At 62.3% G+C, this 21,252-nt stretch overlaps 1 protein-coding gene across 1 annotated transcript; it reads left to right on the forward strand.

Moving 5' to 3' along the window:
* The first annotated feature begins 1,486 nt into the window (after positions 1 to 1,486).
* RHPN1 (rhophilin, Rho GTPase binding protein 1) lies at positions 1,487 to 16,083 on the forward strand. The gene is made up of 15 exons (XM_012647951.1): positions 1,487 to 1,546; positions 9,465 to 9,580; positions 10,342 to 10,470; positions 10,679 to 10,754; positions 11,572 to 11,649; positions 12,052 to 12,176; positions 12,258 to 12,424; positions 12,618 to 12,811; positions 13,224 to 13,380; positions 13,460 to 13,570; positions 14,033 to 14,227; positions 14,702 to 14,778; positions 15,012 to 15,158; positions 15,242 to 15,403; positions 15,844 to 16,083. Exons 1-15 carry the CDS (start codon positions 1,487 to 1,489, stop codon positions 16,081 to 16,083), a joined length of 2,034 nt encoding a protein of 677 aa, XP_012503405.1.
* The last annotated feature ends 5,169 nt before the right edge of the window (positions 16,084 to 21,252 follow it).

The raw sequence follows: 21,252 nt of genomic DNA on the forward strand, positions 1-21,252 counted from the left end.
CCCACGTGAAATCTGAGTGGGTTCCAGAGTCATCAGAAACCTGGAGAGGTATGAAACCACCTGAAGGAGGCATATTGCTGGGCAGGCCCTGCAGGGAGCAGTGCAGGCTTTGGAAAGAGTCCAATTCTGCAAGCAGGTGGTCCTGGAGGCACTCTGGTTCTGGAAGCAGCTTCTGGAAGGAGGAGGGTTCCCGAGGCTGGTGGGTTCCAGAGGCAGGTTCTTGTAAAAAGAAATTCAAAGTCTCAGGGCCACCCCTCCTCTCATGGTGCAAAAGAGAAAGTAGAAGCCTCAGGCACCATGAAAAGCAGGCTCCACAGACCATTCATTAAGGAAACTCCCTGCTGACCTCCCACAAGCAAGGAGGTGCAAATTGTACCTTTGTCTGGCACCTAAAACGAAAGCCTGTTTGATTCCACACTAAGAGTGAATTACAAGTTGATCTTAGAGGGAACAGAACTGGAGACAAGACAGAGTCAGACAATCTTCCACCTACCCAGAGACATCTGCATAACTGATGCTTCCTCGCTCCCCTAATTTACGTAAAATGTGGATTTCTTGGGCCTTACAGGAATGTAACCACCACCTCATCAGCCCTTCTGCCCCTGCCCTTTCCTTCTCTCTGCTGCCTTTGCAACGCTGAAGGTCCCCGCCTCCCCTTGGGAAAAACAGCCACGGCTTGTCTGCTTGTCTGTGGTTGGTGTTGGTCTCAAGCACGTCCTCAACATCTTCGCTTAATAAACCTCTGTTGATTGAGATTTTTGCCTCATTTATTTGGATCGACACTGTGGAGGCAGGTAGGTTCTGGAAGCGATTCTGGAAACATGACAGGCCGGACAGACGCGACGCGCTGGGCAGCCTGGCTGGGCTCCGCCAGAGAGAAGAAAGCGGGCGTTGTTCTAAACTCGCACAAGCGCTCGTCTCTCAGAAAACCGTTTAAAAACCCCATTGTAAACATTTTTGGAAAAATCCTCTTAGAGGGTCCCCGTTGCCAGGGTGACGGGATAAAACGGCGCGGCGGGCAAACTCCTGGAGTCCCCGCAAAGGGAGCTGGGCCTTGCCCGGCCGCATCCTCCTCTCTGTCCCTAACTTTCTCCGGTAGCCAAGAGGCAGCCCTGGGCCTGGACGCATGCGCAGTGCGCGCTGCCAGCCTGCCGCCAGGCGTCTAAGCCGCGGTTGCCAGGGGTTACCAAATTCCCGGGACTCTGCGGGTGGGGCGGGGCTAGCAGCTGGCAAGGGGGGGGGGGCCCGCGTCCCTCAAGTGCTGGTTGGTCATAGTTGCTGTCCGTCGGAGCGGCCGTCACCGCCGATTGGACAGTAGCTAGTTTCGCACTCTGAGCCCGAGCCCCGCCCAGCCGCGCCAGACCGCCTGGCGGAGGAGGGACAGTCTCGGACCGGCGTGGGCACTAGGAGCATCGCGGCCTGGGTGGTGTGGGCTGCCGGGCCCCGCTGCGGAGCGCTGTCCGAGCGGCGGCCGTGCGGCGCGACGATGATCCTTGAGGAGAGACTGGACGGCCAGGGCGCCGGCGAGGAAAGCGGCGTCCGCAAGGTGGGCGTGGGGGGTGGCGGGCGAGGGGGTCCCAGACCCCCGGCCCCTCCTGCCCTCCGTCAGAGTCGCGTCCCGGGTGGCTTCCCTCCCACATCTCACTTGCCCCGAGGCAGCAGGGTTTTACCGCTGGGAAAACTGAGGCCAGAGCCTGCGTCCCTCCTCCCTCCGCAGTGTTCCCCTGAGCAGCTCAGGAATCGGTGGGAGCCAAAGTCCGGGTCATCATCTTCCCTGAAGCTAGAAGCACTGGCTCCGGCAGGTGTGGGCTCTGCTCTGGCAGCCCCACCCTGGGTTTGTGTCTGGCACCTGTGACGCCTCCTTTCCTAGCTTCGCCCTCCCTTTGTATCCGCTTCGGAGGCGCATTTGAAGGAACTTTTAGCACCGCAGGCAGCTAAAGCCTCCCGGGTATAGGGAATCACTGGAGGTCTTCAGGGCTGGGCAGCTTGTTTTCTTGTCGCTTCCCTGAACCTCCACCCCTCTGAAGTCCCTCACCCCGGGAGCTGACTGGGCACCATTTCCAGGAGCACTGTGCAAGCAGAACGGGTGGGGTGGGGTGTGGAGATCTGTTGAGTCTGTGCCTGGGAAGGAGGGGATGGTTTGTCAGCCTTGCTCTGCAACCTGGAGCCTGGATGTTCCTGGAGGGTCAATGTGGGGCTGCCCCGGTGTTCATGCCAGGCACCAGGCGCCCATGCCCCCCAGCAGTTCTCAGTTGGGAGCTGCTAAGCAGAGGTGGTTCCTGCTCCTAGTCCTAGGTGAGTCTTCCCTGGCACTTTGCTCTCTGCCCCTCTCGGATGTCAGACTTCATATTGTCCCTTGGCTGGTTCTATTCAGCTTTTGTGTCAGGGCTCAGGTCTTCTGAGTGGGGAGCAGGGGGCCCTGGGCTGCAAGTAACAGGCCAGGTGGTGCTGACCAGAGCCCTCAAGGACTCTCTTCCTTCCCAACCCCCCAGGCATGCCAGATGTTACTACAGCAACTAGCAGGCCCTGGGGAAAGAGAAGCAGCCTGTCCCTTGCCCTCCGTGAACTCACTCCCTCCAATGGTGGCCATGCCTGCAGGTGGCCTTTGGAGAGGACACGTGTTGTTTGGGTGGAATGTTTGGGAGCTGCACAAACAAGATGTTCCAGAGAGCCAGTAGACGACATTTTTCAGGCTGTAGGCTGTGGCCAGGCTCTCTTCCTTGCCCTCTGTTGGCTGCTGCCCTGGAAGGGGGAGCAGAAACCGTCTCCAGCTCTCTCTGGGCTGCTGCATCTCTCGTGCACACCGTCCAGGGATGATCCTGTGGTCAGGGTCCTGAGCAGGCATGGAGCCTGTGGGAGATGGCTGTGGGACCCCAGCCTGCTGAGGCAGGCCCTCAGTCACACATGCACAGCTCAGGCTGTCCTGCCCCCTAGACAGCCTTTTCTGATGCCAGCAGCAGGGCTAGAGTGAGGCTGAGTTCTCCCACCCCACCAGGCTGGCCCTCTTAACCAGCCATAGTGCTTGGAGTTGAGCAGGGCAGGACTGGTCAGCCCTTCCCTTAAGAGCCGTGCTTGGGTCTGAGGCCCCTGTGAACAGTCTGGGTGACTTGAATTTGCCCCAAGAGCAATGAGAACTGGCGTCCAGTGAGTGCTTACCTGGAGTCCTCACCCAGCCTGGCACGAGTCACCCTGCTGGCCCTGGGCCTTGGCTAACCCATCTGAAGAACAGGCTGAGTTCTGAGAGTACTCTAAGGTTGGCCAGCAGGGAAGTTAAGGAGTGACCCTGCCCACAACCCTCCCCCTAGGGTGGCAGGGGCTCCCAGCCTGGCTGTATGGGGAAGTGTGACTGTGACTGAGTTCCGTGGTTTCCTGGGGAGATCATGGGGCTAAGGGGTTGAGGAGGCTGTGGGGAAGCAGGAGAGGGGCCAAGAGGGGAAGCTTTGGAGCAGCATGGCAGGCAGAGGGCTAGCCCCTTTTGCCTGTGTCCAGCATGCCAGATGGTCAGTTTGAGCTTCCCCAGCCTGGCTGGACACCAGCACCCTCTAGGTGCTTGTTACAAACACAGATTACCAGGCCTGGGCCAGTTAAATTAAGCCGTAGAGGGAGGCAGGTGCTCAGGAACCACCAGTGCCCCAGTGTCCAAGCAAACATCAGAGGACGCAGGATCCGTGGGGCACCTGCCCTGACTCTCAGCTGGTGTGGTGGCCAATCTGTGGTCCATCTAGTGTTTGTGTGGCTTGTAGCCACTGTGTCCTGGGAGTCCCCTTTGTGGCCATGCCACATAGCATTTGGGGGGGCAGAGATGGTGGGTCATTAGGGTGCTAGGCTTCCAATTCCTCTGTGCTCAGGTGAGACCTTGGGGAGGGAAGGGAGAGGGGTCCCTGAGATGGGTGGGCATCAGCAGGCAGGGTGCCCAGGGCCAGGCCTCTGAAAGGGGGAAGCTGGTTTGCCAGGGTTGGGGCCTCTCCCTGGGGACTGACTGAGCCCAGGGCTGGGGGAGATCCTGGGGAAGGGCTTAGGGCCAGCACTGCTCTGATGGTTTTGCTGTTCCCAGGCTGGGCTGGGATGACCGTCTCCCACTTTTCCGAGTCCTGGGGAAAGCCCAGTTCTGGCCACTGCCACACCATTTCCTCCCAGGCTTCTGGGGACTTTGGGCCTGGGCGTTCCCCAGGCAGCAGGAGCCACCAGACCTCTGCCATTATCAGAGTGTGCAGGGCGGGGCCGTTTGTTTCTCTGCTCTCCATCCCTTTCTGCCAGGCCCTCCGCTGTGTGGGCCGTCCCTGTCGGGAACCCAAAGACCAAAGCACGTTTGCTCTTTCCCAGTGTCAGGCAGAAATAGTCATGGCGATGTCAGGGTCCAAGGCGGGGTCTAGGTCACCTTTGTTTCCAGAGGGCGGGGGAGGTCATATAGTAGGGGACTGATTACCCAGGATCCACACCCTCTGGCACATCCCTCAGCCCAGTGTGGAAAATGAGCCACAGCTTCCAGGGACTGCCCAGCCCCAAAGGTCTGGACCTTCCCATGAAGGCCAGGAAGCTGTATGGCCTCCTGGAGGAGGTGCTAAGGGCAGGGAGGCCTAGGAGCGCCCAGGCCATGGGCTGGTGCCTGCAGTAACCCTGAGCAGCTCTCCAGGAAGGTGAGGAAGGGAGCACTGGACATCATCTGATGAGGGCAGCCCTGCTGGGTTGGGTGGCTGCTGCCGAGCACACGGCCACACCGACCCTGGGCCATGGCCAGGGCTGCTCACCAGAGCCCTTAGAACCTGCTGGAGCTTTGCAGTGGGACCTTTGCAAGGAAGTGGGTGTATTGTTTTGGCTGTGGCTCACCTTCCCTCACCACACCCCCCGTCCCGTGGAGGGGAGAAGGCCAGGGCCTCGGCTTCACCTTTTCTGCACAGGCAGGTGTGGACGGTGCCGTGGAAAAGAGGAGCAGGCCACTGGGAAGGGGTGCTCAGCCAGCAGGGCAGTAGGGGGCTGTGTTTTCCCTTGTCCCTCCTTATGCCACCCAAGACCGGCCTCTCCTGCCGTCTGCTGATCAGGGGCTGCCGGCGGTTCCCCTCCCAGGAGACTTACTCTGAGTCTACTGCTCTTCCTCCCATTGTTTGGCTGGGGCGAGTGTCCTCTCCCCAGTTACACAAGGGCGACTTGGAGGCCGCCTGCCCTTCACATCCCAACCCCAGTGCCCCCTCCTATGGGAAGTCTTCCCTGATCAACTGACCTCTCTTGAGAAGCTGGCCATGCAGAAGCAGATCTTGGGCCCTAATCCAAGGTGGCTGTGCACGAGGAGCTCCTCACTCCAGATGTGAGGCCTTTCTTAGGGTGCCGCCCACAAGGGGCTAGGACAAGCTAGAGGCCCCGGAGAGTCTGAAACTATCCTGTGTGTGACCACGGGGGCATACCCAGGAAAATAAGTGACACTTTTTCAAATACATAGCCAGTGTCAGCTCTGCGTCAGTAAAACCCTGCCCCTGCTCACACCAGCAGGGCAGGGTCCTCGGAGGTGCTATGACCTTGTCCTCACTTTGTTCAGGGGGTTGGTGACTCCTGCGTGGATGTTGCTTTCTGAGAAGTCCTTCCCACCAACTCCTGGGCTGGTGAGTGGCCCAGATTGGGGGAGGCCCCTAAATGGCTCGTGGGAATGGTGGTCAGTGACCTCCACTGTGCCTGCCTACATGGCCCTGCCCTGCTTCCCCATCAGCCTCTACGGAGCCTCTTACTCACCCTTGCTGGAGCCTTCTGGTAGCCTTGTCTGTGGCATCGCTGTGGCCAGAAGTCCACACAGCACTTTCCTGCCTGTGGCCCTGGGGACGGGCTGGCCGGCGGGACGGACTATGTGCAAGGCGGAGCCCTCAGCTCAGAGACAAGGTGGGTGCAGTAGGACCCCTGGCCTGCTGCTTGTGAGCCTAGCCAAGCTGGACAGGCACGTGGGCTAGACCCTGCCTCCCTATCCTGTCCTGTGTCCATGGTCAGGTGCCCAGACACTGGGCGGGCCCTGGCCCACAGCCTCACTGAGGTGCCTCCATCCCCTGCGGTGCCAGGAAGAAGCCCCCAGGTCATGACTGGGCCCGTGGCTAGAGAGGGAAGATGTCAGGAGGAACCCAGCCACCACCAGGGCTGGCAGAGGGACACCAGACTCGGTGCATTGCCGTCCACCTAGCCATGCTGTGCACCCGCTGCCTGAGCAGTACAGACCCACATCGAGTAACCACCAGGTGTCTGTGGCCACTCAGTGCCTGTGGCCACACTGACCTGTAGGCCCTTGTGGGCAGAGCTCTGGAGCCAGGCCCGTCCAGGTCCCTGGGCTTTGTGGGGGGCGGGGGTCAGGGCTGCCAGGCCTTGGGGGTGGGCTTGTCGGAAAGGCTATCCAGCTTCTGAAGTGAGTTGTACTCCCAGCATGGATGGTCTGGGGGAGTCCCCACAGAGTGAGAGGTGGGGTTCAACAGGGGCAGGTTAGTCCTCCTGGCACGGACTTAATCACTGCCTTGAAGGTGGGCTGTGGGGGAGCTGGTGGGAGCAGGGTGGGCTGTGGTGGGGTCTGCTGGTGCTGGACCAAGGACAGGCAGAGGGCGTGGATGGTTCGGCAGCTCCAGGGAGGCTACTCAGCCAGGTGGCTCCCTTGGCTGACGGGTGGCTCCACTGGCTGACAGAGTGAGTAGGGGAGGAGCCAGCCAGGGCCTGAGTCTGCGGGGTCCTATGAAGCAGCGAGGGGCTGTGGGAGAGGCACTGGGCCACAGGTGGGGGCTCTGGGAGAAGAGCTGGGTCAGCAAGAGACAGGGGGCCCAGCCTGGGGGGCCTGTCTGGAGGGAGGCCTGGGTTTGGGGGGAAGGGCCGAAAGCAATGAAAGGCGCACTTTTGTCAAGGGCTGCAGAGGGGAAGTAGTGCCCTCTCCCCACCTCCTCCTCATCCTTCAGGGATGAGGCCCGAGGTGTCAGCTTCGACCTGGTATATGTCACTCTATGTTCCTGTGGGTGGAGTCCCCTTTCTCATGGCCCTGCAGCCTGTTCCTGGCTCCTGGTTGACACCATTGGGGTGCTCTCAGCCTGGCCCCCAGCCCCACATTCCACCTTCCCCATGGAAGAGACGGGCCCACAGGGGAGAACAGAGAGCATACCCTCATCCCACCTGAACCCACCCAAGGCCACCAGGCCTTCCTGGCAGAGTCCCACCACTCCATCACCAGAGGGGCTGGGGAGTCATTTATTTCAGGGCCACTGAAGTCCAGACAAGGGAAGTGGTACCCCAAGGCCCAGACCTGATCTGCTGGAAACGGGCAGAGTCCAGGCCTTGGGACTCCTGGGCCAGGGGGGTGGACTCAAGCAGGGCTCTGAGTTCCCATGGGCTGGACCCCGACTCACTGGGTAGCTTTGGCCAAGGCCAGGCCACCTGCTGAGCCTTGAATTCTTCACCCTGGGGTGGGGCCACTGCAGGGCCATCCAAGATGCTGAGATGAGCCTGGCCTGAGTGCTGCCCCAGCATCTCTGAGGTGCAGGGCAGAGGCACTGGAGGTGGGGGCTGGTGCAGAAGGTCAGGGTGGGAGGCCAGGGTGGGTGGGCCTCAGGCAGGAAGAGGTTCTCAATCCGAGCTGCCCCCGCCTCGCTCCCACTTGGGGGCCTCTTGCCACCTCCCAGCCCAAGCCCCTGGCCTAGACCCCATTACAGGGAACTCCTGTAGCCCCAGCCACAGCTCTGGGAGGTTTTCTTTTCTGGAGGAGGCAGGGGTGGGAAGCTAGAACAGGGTGAGGGTCTCCAAATGCAAATCTGGCCTGACCCCAGCTTCATGGCATCCACAGGGCCAGGGCTGCAGGGGACGAGATCCTGGGCCAGCCTGCCCACCTTCCTCCCAGCCCTGTCTCCTGCCTCTATGCATTTTGGCCCTCCAGTGCCTATGTCCCCCCATCTAATAAGTACTGGCTCATCCCTCAACTTGGGGATGCGTTCCCCCCGGGGTCAGGCTCCCTCAGCCCAGCACTTGGCAGTGGGAGCGTCCAGTGGACAATGCGTGAGTGCCCTGAGGCTGCTGTAGCAGGTGACTGCAAACTGGGTGCCTTGACACAGCAGAAACTTGTTCTCACAGTTCTGGAAGCCAGAAGCCAATCAAGGCAGGGCCATACTCCCTCCGAAGTCTCCAGAAGAGGCTCCTTCCTGCCTTTTCCGGCTTCTGGTGGCTCCTCACATTCATTGGCTTGTGGCTGCATCACTCCAATCTCTGCCTCCGTCTTCACAGGGCCTCCTCTGTGTGGCTGTGTCCAAATTTCCCTCTTCTGATAAGGCCACTTGTCAATGTGAGTAGGGCCCACCCTACTCCAGGATGACCTCCTATTAACTAATTATATCTACGAAGATCCTATTTCCAAATAAAACCACATTCACAGGTCCTGGGGGTTATGGCTTGAACATATCTTTCTGGGGACACAGTTCAGCCCGTCATAGATGGTCACCCCGTGCTTACTGTGTGCAGGTGGGGCGGCAGGCCCGCTGTACACAAGGCGCATCATTCCCATGCAGTAGGGATCAACAGTAATTAAAAAGTGGAGGCAGACCCCATTCACCGTAGCGAAAGGAACCATGTGTGGAATATTTAGGGGGAAATGCCAGGAAAACATGCGCAAGCTCCTATGGAGAAAACGGAACAGCCTAAGAGGTGCGAGTGCGTGGAGAGAGGGTGTGTCATGCAGACGTTGGTCCTCCCGTGAACCCGTTACCTTATGTGGTGATGCCTGAGTTTTAGGTCAGCTCTCTTCATGGTCACAAGATTCACCTTCAGACACAGCAGTATTCTGGGAGAGAAGAGGCCTATCTCTTGCTTCTGTCTTAAAAGGGCAAGGAAACTGTTCCCAGGAGACCTGGTCTTGTAGCTGATGGGCAGAAATTGGTCACCTGTCAGCAGGGACCAGAGTTGCCACGCCTGACTCAGAGTCAAAAGTGTTCATCCCCAAGCTGGGGTGGCGGTCACTGTCCCTGAGCATGAGTCCTGAACAAGACCAGGGTTCTCACAGCACAGAAGAGGTGGACATCAGAGAGGCTGGCCAGCCCACACCTGGGAGCCTGCCCAAGGCACAGCCACACTTGGCTACAGAGAACCTTCTCGGGTGTTTCCAACAGCATCCTGCAGGATGGAGAAGAGCCAGGGACTCCTGTGTGACCATCGGGGAGAGTGCAGAGGGGGGCCCTGGTTGAGGGGAGCATGTGAGCATCATGTGGACAAGACCCCAACCTGCCACAAGGGTGAGGGGTGGGCTGAGGCACAAATCTGCGTTGCACCAAAGGAAAATTTAACCCACCTGCCATGTTGTATGCTATTTAAGAAGACATAAGCAGTGAAATCAACACTCACAGCATGGTTGATGCTGGACATCAACCCTCTTCCCCAAGGGTGGGCTGTGCTCCTCTGAACCAGCTGGCAGAGGCATGGCCTCTGGTGGCTCCAAGGAGTCAGGGCTGTGATCACCTGCGGCCTCCCCACAGGGCTGTGACCCCCTGATGCAGACGCAGCATGGCGGGCTGCAAAGCCGCAGGGCCCGGATCTACCAGCAGATCAGCAAGGAGCTGCAGATGCGGACAGGCGCTGAGAACCTGTACAGGTGAGCACCTGCCACTGCCCTGGCTGGAGCAGCATCGCCCACCTCTGGAGGGTGGTGATAGGGCCACATAGCCCACCAGTGTCTACCCTGTGAGCATGTGGTCTCTGTGATCTTCCCTGAGGTGCCAGGGAACTGGTGTCCCCCCAGTGTGCAGAATTTGGGAGCCTCCAACAGTGTATGTGGTGGCCAGCGGGCACTTCTCAGAAGAGGCACTGTGGACGCAGAGTTGTGACAGGTGGCTGGACATCCCAGGGTTGAGGGCCTGGGAAAGGATCTTCCAGGCCTAGGGGCAGCCTCTTCTATAGAGCATGTGAACTTTGAGCTGTGCGTGTGCAAGGGCCTGGGCCCAGGGAGCTGACCCCAACTGTCTGAGCCATGGCTGTTAGCTCCAGGACAGGGGACTCTCCCATAGTGACTTCTGCCTCCCTGCCCCCAGCCCAGCCTTCCTCAGGGACCCCCGGTCCCTCTGCCAGACCCCTGGTGCTGGGGGGGCAAGTGTGAGCCTGGAAGGAAGCCCTAGCTCTGAGGGAAGTGCCCTAGGCCCCAGTCAGGGTCTGCACTGCTGAGGGGTCAGGGTGCCGAACTGTAAGAGAGGGCGCCTTGTGGCCTTCGATCCTGCTGCTGCTCCTGCCTCACCGTCAGGCTGCCCTGTCAGTGCCTGTCCCTCTGGGGAGTGGGCTCTGGAGCACCGACAGGTCAGTGGGTGGGAAGGCTACAGTGGCCACAGGGTTGGGCTTCTGACCTCATCTGGCTTCCCCCAGAGCCACCAGCAACCACCGGGTCAGGGAGACAGTTGCCCTGGAGCTGAGCTATGTCAACGCCAACCTGCAGCTGCTGAAGGAGGAGCTGGAGCAGCTTGATGGCAGCGTGGAAACGTGCCGGCATGGGAGGTGCGTGCGTGGGTGTGGGTGTACAAGGGATGATTTAGGACGGTGCACGTGTGTTTGAACAAGGACGCCACTGGGATGCATGCACACTCGGGCATTCACTAGGGCAGGCAATGCATCCGCATGGCAGGAGCCGTGGGGTAGAGTCCAGGCGCTCTGGATGGGGGCGGGGCCCAGCCTGAGCATTTGCGGTTGGTTCTTCTGGTTGTAGCGAAGGTGTTGCTGCCCCCATGATCCCCCTGGGTCTGAAGGAGACCAAGGAGCTGGACTGGGCCACACCCCTGAAGGTAAGTCCTGGCCTGTGGGCTCTGAGGGACAGATGAGGAAACCGAGTCCCAGGAGGAGGAAAGGCTGACCTGGGGGTTCCCAGGGACCTGACAAGAATATCCTGCTCTTGGCCAAGCCTCCTGCTGTGTCCACGGCCTGCACTGGGGCCCACGCCCCAGCTGTAGGGTGATCTGAGTGGGTGGGTTTGGACACATGCCCTGTTCTAGGACACCTAATGGGGCTTGGTTGTCCTGCAGGGAGCCCCAGGATGGCCACAGGGTCCTGGGCTGTCCTGCTAGTGAGGGTCCTGCTGACTTGGGGCCTCTGTCCACTGCTGGCTCACTAGTGTCCTGGAGAGGACTCAGGCCCGAGAACAGGGCCCATGGGAAAGCGACCTGCACTGTGCCTGTCAGGTAGAGGATGGCACCTGCCTCTTGGGGCTGCCATGGGGATTAATAAGGGAATATGCATAAAAACAGCACCAATGAGTTTCCTGGCCCCACTTCTGTGGTGGGGATGGGGGCTAGGGGAATGCCAGGGCCAGAGGGGCAGGACCACCGTCAATACTCAGCCCCAGGGCCCACCTGGCCCTCCATCCACACAGGCCTGCAGCCCTTCTCTGGGGCTTCTGCCAAGGGGGGCCTGGAGGGCCACAGCAAGAGGCCCTTGAGGACAGCCTCTGGGCAGCCCCTCTGACCCCTGCAGCCACTGCAGCCAGCCTGTCCCATGGCATGAACCCTACTCTCCACTATGGGTCTCCCCCAACAGCGGGCTGGGGGACCCCAGGGAAGGTGGCCAGGCACAGGGGTGGCCAACATCTGTCCCCGCCCCCACCAGGAGGTGATCTCGGGGCACTTTGGAGAGGACAGCGCCTCCTACGAGGCAGAGATCAGGGAGCTGGAGGCCCTGCGGCAGGTATGTGGGCTCCTCCCCTACTGCAGCCCTGGAAACAGAGGAGGAGGCTGAGGCTTGAGTCAGGAACTTTGAGGGTGAGATGGAGCTTAGTGTAGACACTGACATGGCAGGATTCCCCGTATCTCAGGGAAGCCGGAGGACATCGGGGAGACAAACACCCCCAGGATTCCCTTATGTGCACATCCTCCCAGTATGCAAGGAGGGACTCACAGGTGGCTCTGTTCATGCCACACACTGCTGGCCTTTAGGAATGGCAGCTCCCCAGGGCCTTGCCTGCCCCTCCCCCACACTGCCTTCCCCTTACCCCCCCAACTCCCACGGGCTGGTGCTCAAGGGGCCTCTCAAGGGTGCATGTGAGTGGGATGGGCCAGGGTGGTGGGCCCAGTGGCTCCTGCCCTGCAGGCCATGCGGAACCCCAGCCGGAACGAGGCGGGCCTGGAGCTGCTGGCAGCCTACTACAACCAGCTCTGCTTCCTGGACGCACGCTTCCTCACCCCCGCCAGGAGCCTGGGGCTCTTCTTCCACTGGTAGGAGGCTTGGCAGGTGGGGTGCCCTGGGTGGGGTGGCCGGGCTTCGTGGGAGCTCCGCCAGCCTGACCCACCCCACAGGTACGACTCGCTCACGGGGGTCCCGGCCCAGCAGCGCACCCTGGCCTTCGAGAAGGGCAGCGTGCTCTTCAACATTGGTGCCCTCCACACGCAGATCGGGGCACGCCAGGACCGCTCCTGCGCCGAGGGCAACAGCCGCGCCATCGAGGCCTTCCAGAGGGCTGCTGGTGAGGGTAGCCTGGACCCACAGCGGGGCCCACCTTACCATGGGGGCAGGGTGTTGCAGGGCCCCTTCTTTGGGGCAGGAACTGGGAGGCTGTTAGGATGTCCCCCCAGTGTGAGGGGCTAAGCATGCAGGGGCCCTCCCTTGGTGCTGTGTGGGACCAGAACTGCCCCCTCAAGCACCCGCTCCCTCTGCAGGGACCTTCAGCCTCCTGAGGGAGAACTTCTCCCATGCGCCGAGCCCGGACATGAGCGCTGCCTTGCTCTGCGCACTGGAGCGGCTCATGGCTGCCCAGGCCCAGGAGTGCGTCTTCGAGGGCCTCTCGCTGCCTGCCCCCGCGGCCCCCAGCGACGGCCCTGCCCAGCTGCATCTGGCTCAAGAGGCTGCCCAGGTAAGTTCAGGGCACCCTGCCTGGATCCCTGGACAGCGTGGCCAAGCAGCAGTGGGCAGTGGGCAGGAGCTGGAGTCAGGGCACCGGGGTTGGGGGTGAGGGCAGAGCTGGGGTCAGCCCGGGGAAGGCAGCGCTGGGGTGTCCGCCTCCTCTGTGTGTCAGCTCCAAAGCCAGCTGCATCCTGGTCCCTGTGGGGTCCTGAGCCCCTTCCTCTGGGGCACCGTGTGAATTGGAGCAGGCTCTAACCCCTGAGCTCAGCGTAGGTGACACTCCTGGGACATGGTCAGGGTAGATGGAGGCAAGGCCCAGGGGTTAGGCTGGCTGGAGGGCGAGGCTGGCCTCGTCCCTTGTGTCCCATGGAACCTCCAGGAGGAGAGTGGGAGGCCCAGAGTACTTGCTGTGTCCACGGCAGGTGGCAGCCGAGTACAGGCTCGTGCACCAGACCATGGCCCAGCCGCCCGTCTGTGACTACGTGCCCGTCTCCTGGAATGCCCTGGTGTGCGTCAAGGCCGAGTTCTTCCGCTCCCTGGCCCACTACCACGCAGCCGTAGCCCTCTGTGATGGCTCCAGTGAGTGCCCCCACCCCACATGCCCCATGTGTGCTGCAGAGGCCCCAGCGCTGGGGCTCACAGCCCCTCTGATCCCCAGTGGTGGCCAAGGGAGAGCTTCCCACGCATGAGCAGGTCTTCCTCCAGCCCCTGGACTGCGCACCCCAAGGACTCGCACTGTCACAGGAGCCCGAGGAGTGCAGGAGACTTGGTGAGGCATCCACGGACAGAGGGTGCTGGGCTCAGTGGCAGGCCAGGTGCACAGGGTGCCCCTGCTGTCACTTGCCTCATCTAGCACCTAGTGTCCCAGTCCCGGTGGGTGGGGCCACTGAACTGTCCCCTAGCCAGATGAGTGATCGCCGAGAGCAGGGGCCCCAGGAGCACTGGGCAGCCTCTGGGCAGGTGGGCACACCTGGTGGGCACACTTGCGAGACAGCTCTCCCTGCCCCTGGCAGAGCCCTCCTGGACCAGCCTGCCCCTTGTCTGCCCCAGTAGCCACACCCTGCTCTTGGCCATGGCTGCAGACTCTCAGGATGAACCTGGAAACCCTGGCCTTACCCACCCCTCATGCTGCACCCTTGGGTGGGGGAGCTGGGACTCATCCTGGAATGGCTGACTGGGCTGGGTGCCCTGGAGGCCCTCGCGTTGTGACGGCACTGTGCCCCACCTGCAGGCAAGGCCCACCTGAAACGTGCCATCCTAGGGCAGGAGGAGGCGCTACGGCTGCACGCCGTGTGCCGCGTCCTGCGCGAGGTGGACCTGCTGCAGGCTGTGGTGGCCCAGGCGCTGCGGCGCTCGCTGGCCAGGTACTCGGAGCTTGACCGTGAGGATGACTTCTGCGAGGCTGCTGAGGCCCCTGATATCCAGCGTGAGCAGCCAGGGCCAGGACGGGGTGGGAACTGGGTCCTGGCAGAGGGTGGGAGATGGGCTGAGACCCTGCAGCTGCTGTTAAAGGAGCAGTGCCCATGATTAATAAAAAGAGCAGCTGCACTTTCAACGGCTGGGATCTCAAGGTCCAGGAGCCGTCAGGCCAGCCGGGCGCCTGGAGGAAGACCCCGCAGGCTCTTCCATTCCTCAGTGGCCTCCCTCCCCACACTGGACCCCCTGCAGACCAGGGACAGGCACAGCTGGGACTTCAGGGAGGGCTCTGAGAGCCACCTGGGGCAAGTGGGAGGACATGTGTTCAGGGGACCTGGGGCAGCTCCTCCCACCACTGGGGGCAGCCAGGCCTGGAGGTCCAAGGAAGAGCTGGTGTGCAGGCAGGCTGCCCTCACTGCAGTCTGGCTGGGTCTAGTCCAGCGAGCCTCGGCTTAGTGCTACCCCTCCTCCCCCCCACTTTCAGCTAAGACCCACCATAAACCAGAGGCCAGGACGCCCTGCCTGTCCCAGGTGAAGGTGGCTGACATCTTCCACCGGCTGGTGAGCACCCCCCAGCCAGCCAGCACCTCTCCCAGGCCGCCCCTCCCAGCAGGCTTGGGCCGCTGGCTCTGCACTGCGTTTTCAAGCCCTCTGTGGTGGTGTAGCCCTGCATGGCCTCCATGGCAACCATGCTGGTTCCCGCCCTGGGAAGTACGGGTTGGGTGGGGGTGCTGGACAGACCTAGGCTCTTCCAACTGTGGCCCAGCCAGGTCTCTGACCTCTGACTCCCTCAGGGGCCCCTGTCGGTGTTCTCAGCCAAGAACCGGTGGCGACTGGTGGGGCCTGTCCATGTGACCCGAGGAGAGAGTGGCTTCGGCTTCACGCTTCGGGGAGACTCCCCCGTCCTCATTGCCGCTGTCATTCCAGGGGGCCAGGCTGCGGTAAGGGCCCTGCCAGCCCATAAGCCCAAGCCCCTGGGCCACCAGCCATATTGTCCCCACCTTACCATCCATGCTCCCCTCAGGCGGCCGGACTGAAGGAGGGTGACTACATTGTGTCGGTGAACGGGCAGCCGTGCAAGTGGTGGAAGCACACGGAGGTGGTGGCCCAGCTGAAGGGTGTGGGAGAGGCAGGAGTGAGCCTGCAGGTGGTGTCGCTGCTGCCCAGCTCGGGGCCACCTGGCGCGGTGAGCCGCTGGGTCCCTGGCAGGGTAGTCCTCAACCTCCTTGGCCCACCCTGGCCCTTGGCCTTGCCCTGGGTGCTCCAGAGACTTTGGTAAAAGGCGGCTGGGGCTCACCCTCCTTGGGGGTGGCCTTATAGGCAGTGGCCACCTATGTGGCTGCCTCCACCTGTGGACTACTGTTGCAGCTGAGAAATCCCCACCCACTCCTCAGTGGGCCTCTGTGTCCCCAGACTTGAGGTCTCCAGGCCACAGGCTCCATCCCAGAGGTTCACCACCCAGCATGGCTTACACGGGATTCTGTGAAAACCCGTGCAGCCCCAGCTGCATGCTGCCCTGACAGGAGCCCCCAGACAGGCCCCCAACAAGCCAGCCATCTCCCAGATGGGCCACAGGCAGGGGCAGGCCAGCAGGAGCTGACCATAGTCTGTCTGTCTTAGCTGCAGGGGGATCGCCGGCCAGCCCTGCTGGGCCCCGGGGGACTTCTGAGGAGCCAGAGGGAGCGAGGTTGTAAGACGCCAGCACCGGCTCGGGCCAGCCCCCGGCCCCTCCTCGGATGGAGCCGCAAGGCGAAGCAGGACAGGACTCGAGACAGTGCCCAGCCCTGTGCCCCAGCGGGGCCTGCTGCGACTGCCCCTGACCCACAGGCACTGCCCTCACCCTCTGAGAGCCCAGGGTGGCCGTGAGGGGCCGCTCCTTGCACACCTTGCCCGGTACAGGCTCCAGCTGTCCGGGAGCAGCCGTCATGCCCTCCCCGCCCCAGAGGACCTTCAGGCGGTGCCTGCCCACCCAGTGCCTGAGGCTGCATGGGTGTGCCTGCCTACCCCTTAAAGACCAGGAGCAGAAGAGGGGGGTCTGGGCCCAGTGCTGGGGGCTGTGACCACTTCACCCACACAGGAGCATCCCAGTCCCCTCTGGGCAGTCCTCACACACCCCACGTCACCATCTGGGGCAGCAAGGGGTGGGCTGAGGGGGCTTAGCACAGTCTCGGCCTGCAGAGTCCGAAGGTGCTGTCCTGGGGAGCCAGGGCTGATGCTGCGCTTGCCGCAGGATCCCTCGGCTGGGCCATCCCCTGACCACCCTTCAGGGTCCTGTCCACCCTGCTGCTGCCCTGGGCATCGACCCTCCAGTCTCAGCCGTGGATGGAGTCAAGCTCCCACCATTCTAGCTGGACGGGCTCACCGCTGCCCACCTCCAGGCCTCCCTTCCTGCCCTGCTCCAGGTCCCCAGAGGGGTGAGCTGAAGACCTGAGCTCCAGGGGGTGCTGACAAGGGCCGTGTGCGCAGACCCGAGCTGCACCCAGGAGAAGTCATGGGAGGGCTCTCCCCTGAGGGCCCCAGGGCCCCCCCGCAGCCCAGGACGGGGACAGGGCTGGCCAGGAGTCGCCCCCAGTGGCCACCAGGGGGCAGCCGCTACCCGCTCAGCAGGCAAGAGGTGGTTCTTCAGGCAGGTGCGGGTTTGGGGAAGGGCGGGCAGCGCGCCCAGGAAAGCAAGCAGCCCCCCTTGCAGTCTGAGACCCCCACCCTCTCATCCAGTCCCTTCCAAGGATCCCCAGGTGGGAGCAGCCTGCTCTGCATCAGAGCTCTGGGTCCAGGGTCCCGCACCTGTCACCTGCGTGCTTCTGCATTAGTACTGGTTTGGGGGCAGGGGTGTGTGAGTGCGGGCCATGGGGGTGGTCAGGGGAAAGGCCTGCCTAAGCGGGGGGCAGCCCAGGTGCTTCCCTCCTCCTTGGGAGAATCCCGTCTCAGCAGAACGGCCAAGGTCACACAGGTCTGCTCAACACTTATTAATTTGATTAATAAAACTATACGTCAAAGAGGTTATTACTTGCTAATCAGAGATGACAGGGTGGCAGGCCCTGTCGAGGAGGGCTTGGTGACTCCCTGCCTCCTCGACCTGTCTAGATGGGGAGGGGTAGGAGGGGACAGGAGCTGCCACCTGCCTACTGCACTGACCAGCTCTGGGCCACCACAGGCTAGCAGGGAGGAGGCTTTCCCCCCAAGAGCACAGCCCTCCCCGGGGTGGACAGCCTGGGTGCCCCCCTGCCCTGCTCCGCAGGCCCCTCTCCTGGTCTCTGACCAAGCCTGGCCTTTGCTCCTGGCCCCTGCCGGCCATGCCCCCCACCTCTCAGGCCATCGTGTCCCCTGCCCCTCTGCTATGGGGGAGGCTCCTCACAGCTGGAGTTGGACACAGCTGGGGCCAGGCTCCTGGTTGCTGTGAAGTGGGGTTCACCGCCAAGCTCTCCCAAGGGTACTGAGGAAGATGGGTTTTCAAGAGCTGTCAGTGGTGGGTTCCTGAGGTCCAGGGGGGAGCTCGTGGGGTCGGGGGCCTCTGGGGAGTTCTGGGCCAGGCAAGGCCGAGCAGTGGAGAGAGCCTGCCATGCCCTCCTAGGGCAGCAGGGGCTCCTTTCCTAAGGGAAAGTAGCTGCTGAGACCCTCCTGAGCTCCTTGGGCCTGGCCTGCACAGCTCTGGCCACTGCAAGGGCCTGCTGGAGAGCCGCCCGGCTGTGGGAGGGGGCCGCCACCCTGTCCTCACACCGCAGCAGCTGGCACCTGCCTCCTGGGTGCTCAGGGATGGATTGCCCTGTCCAGCCTCCCAGGCCCTCCCAAGTCCACCCAGACAGCTGAATCGGCAGTGGGTGGAGTCGCCGGCCGGCTCCAGGAGGCCTCAGGGACCAGCCAAGGGCATGACTCCAGGCCTGGCAGAACCCTCAGCTTTGACCCAGCAGCCAGTCATGGCCTATGCCCCGACATGGGGTCAATGCTGTACCCCCCCAGGGTGGTACCTGTGGGTGAGTCCCGCCATAAGCCCCCTCAGCAGGCAGCAGCTCAGGGGCCAGGGTCGGTTCTGCCCTGCCCAGGCTGGGAGCAGAGCAGGAGGCCCCGGGATGTGCTGTGTGGGCATCCAGGCTGGACCAGCTGCACAGGAGCTCTCCCAGGGCTGCGCCCTGAGAGCTGCCTGGGGCTGACGCTTCCCCAGTGGGCAGCAGCTGCCCTGAGGGCCATGGCCTGCATGGGTGCCTACCCGCCACTTCCATGGAACACATTCTCACACACGGGTCCTGCTCACTCGTTCCTGGCTGGCACCTTCTCTAGTCTGGCCCAAGGACGCCTGTGTCATGGGCTTTTGCCACATCACCATTTGTCACTGTGTGCCACAGACGGGCCCCTAGGCTCTAGCAGGGGCTGCTCCAGCTTGTCCATGAGCGCCATGAATACCTGTGGACAGTTCCCACCCGTGCGGGCAAGGGAGGGCTCAGGGACTGCTGTGTCCCCAGGGCCCACAGAGGACATGGAAGAGGGCAGGGCTGGTCACTCATGGGAGCTGTGTGTGCAGGGACGTCTGAGCCATGACGCCCTGGCCCCCTGCCCAGGTACCCCTGCCCACGAGGGGACACTTCATTTCAGAGTGCCCCCCCGCGGGAGGTCGGGCGAGTGTGCACTGCAGTCCTTTTTGCTTTGCCAACAAAAAACTGCCGAGAGGGGAGAAGGCGAACTGCGTTTTGCTTGGGTCAGCAATGAGGGATTAATGCCGGGAGTGGGGCCATGGGCGGGGGTGTGGACAGGCTTGGGTGGGGGCTGGAGGTGGACAGGGCGAGCCCAGCGAGGGCAGGTGCCAGGTGTGTACTGGGGAGGATCCCACATGGCACTCGCTCCCTAGGCCCTCTCAGCCCACCCCACCCCCACGGGGACCCTGGGCCACCGACTCAGCTGGGCCTTTCATTCAGCCCTTTCTCCCTCTGCCTGGCGGCTGCCTCAGCATGCTCCACCTGGAGGGAGGTGGCTGCTGACAGTTATCCTCAAAGCCTGACAGTTATCCTCAAGCCTGAAGGCTGGGGCAGTGGAGGGAAAAGTTTCCTGGGGCACAGCCAGCTTCGGGGGCTGGGCTGGGCAGAGGCCTGATGGGGAACTGACTCAGAAGACTGCAGACCCTTGGTGGGCAGAGTGGAGGGGCCCCGGGAGGAGAGGGGTGGTGGCGGAGGGGCAGGCGAGTGTGTTAGCTTGTCAGTGCGGCCACTGGGCGGAGGGCAGGTGGTGAGGGATGTGGCACCAGGGGCCCAGGACCCACCTGGAAGCACTGCCATCCATGTGACAGATAGTGGTGGCCAGGCCAGAGCACAGGCAGTGGACAGGTTGAGAGGGCTGAGTTTTGCCTCAGTTTCCCAGCACAAGGAGGAGAGGGGTGAAGGCCTCACGGCAGCCTCCTTGAGCGACCTTGAGGTGGCCTCCTGGCCTATGTGTGGCCACCTGCCTCCAGGTGTGAGTGGGAGAGTTGGTCTCCAGAAAGCCACCATCAGGCCCCTGTGAAGCTGCAATCCTGGCAAGTGCGGCGGTGGGGGGGACCAGGCCCAAAGGAGCCTCCTCTCTCCCTGCCATCTGCCAGGCCTCTTCCATGAGTCCCCCTGGGAACCGCTTGGCGGGATGCAGGCCAGCCTGGGTGGGCAGCGAGTCTCCTGGGGAGGAGAGGGGGATGCCCAGCCTGTTTTCCATGGCTGGGAGTGGGGTCCTTGTCCCTGCTCAGAGAGGACACTGACCAGACCTACCCAGAGCTCTGCTCTGGGGTCAAGGAAAGGTCCTCCGGGGACTCGGTCCCCCACATCCCTCGGGAAATCACCAGCCACCTCCCGCAGGCTGGAGGAGACAGGAGCAGGGCCTCCAGGGCAGCACGTCGGGCCCTGGGCACCTTGTGTTCACCAGCCATTCGCCAACTCCCCCCAGCTGTGGAGACCCCCGGCCCCCATGCTGCTCCCTCTACTGAGAACAGTTTCCCCTTCCCTCTCCACTTCCCCTCTCCTCCCCTCTCCCCTTCCCTCTCCGCTTCCCCTCTACTCCCCTCCCGCCCTTCCTCCCAAAAGCCTGCACTATTTAGTGGCTCCATTCACAGCTTGACCACCTGTCTGCCTGGTGGCCAACTCCCTAATGGACATGAGGACCTCCCGGACAGGGTCTGAATCCACCTCACCTGCTGAGTGTCCATGCTCCCGATACCTGCCCCTGGGTGGAGCGACTGTCGGGTGTGTGGGAAGAAAGGCAAGTGGATTCAGAGGGGACAGGGAAGGACAAGGCGGCTGAAGCCAAGGGTCCCTGCCAGAGGTGCTATTCCAGGGGAACCAGGCCAGGTGGAGGGCATTCCATTCCCAGCCTGCAGAGAGGGCAACTCCGAGTGAGTTGCCTCAGGGTCCCCACCAGCAAGCTTAAGCTGTGTCCAGAGCCTGTCTGAGAACCCTGCTGGAGGGGACAGTGTGGATCCTTCGAGGAGCGGAAGTGCCTGCTGGACTGATGCCCTCCTCACTTCCAGGCAGGCCAATTGCGAGTCACCGGGGCCAAGGGCAGCCCATGCATCACCCAGAGATGGCCACGCACACCTGCCCCCGGCCCCAGGTACACGTGTGCACACACACACACACACACACACACACACACACACACACACACAGACAAGGGAACATGTACAGAGGACAGCGCGTTGTCCCAGGAGATGGGGCTCAAGCGCAGGGAGGCAGGACTGGCCTCCTTCCCCGACTGGATTGTCCCGTCCTTACACTCTGGACGAGGCCAGGCAGGGAGTGACACCTATTGCAAAGGCACAGAGGGGCGGTCAGCCTGGCCCACCTGCCACCTGTCCCTAAGTGAGAGAGTCCTCTTCCCCACCATCACCAGCATAGGGTCAACATGAACATTACCGTGAGTGACAGCGCCACCTCAGTCCTCACGAGAGCCATTGCTGATGTCAGCAGAACGACGACCACCCCATTACTGTCCCCCATCCCTGATGTCACCTTACCCATCACCTTCCCCCCCTCCCTGATGTTACCTCACCCATCATTGTCCCCCCATCCTTGCTGTCACATCACC

This window comes from Propithecus coquereli, unplaced genomic scaffold, assembly GCF_000956105.1.
Source record: "Propithecus coquereli isolate 6110/MARCELLA unplaced genomic scaffold, Pcoq_1.0 Scaffold28, whole genome shotgun sequence".
Taxonomy (NCBI): Eukaryota; Metazoa; Chordata; class Mammalia; order Primates; family Indriidae; genus Propithecus; species Propithecus coquereli.

What these genes read in the sequence shown, in the direction of transcription:
- RHPN1 (XM_012647951.1), top strand. Translation starts at nt 1,487, where the DNA reads ATGATCCTTGAGGAGAGACTGGACGGCCAGGGCGCCGGCGAGGAAAGC. An exon ending in TGGCTCAAGAGGCTGCCCAG is followed by an intron (nt 12,812 to 13,223) that starts GTAAGTTCAGGG and finishes TGTCCACGGCAG; the next exon opens with GTGGCAGCCGAGTACAGGCT. An exon ending in CTGACATCTTCCACCGGCTG is followed by an intron (nt 14,779 to 15,011) that starts GTGAGCACCCCC and finishes TGACTCCCTCAG; the next exon opens with GGGCCCCTGTCGGTGTTCTC.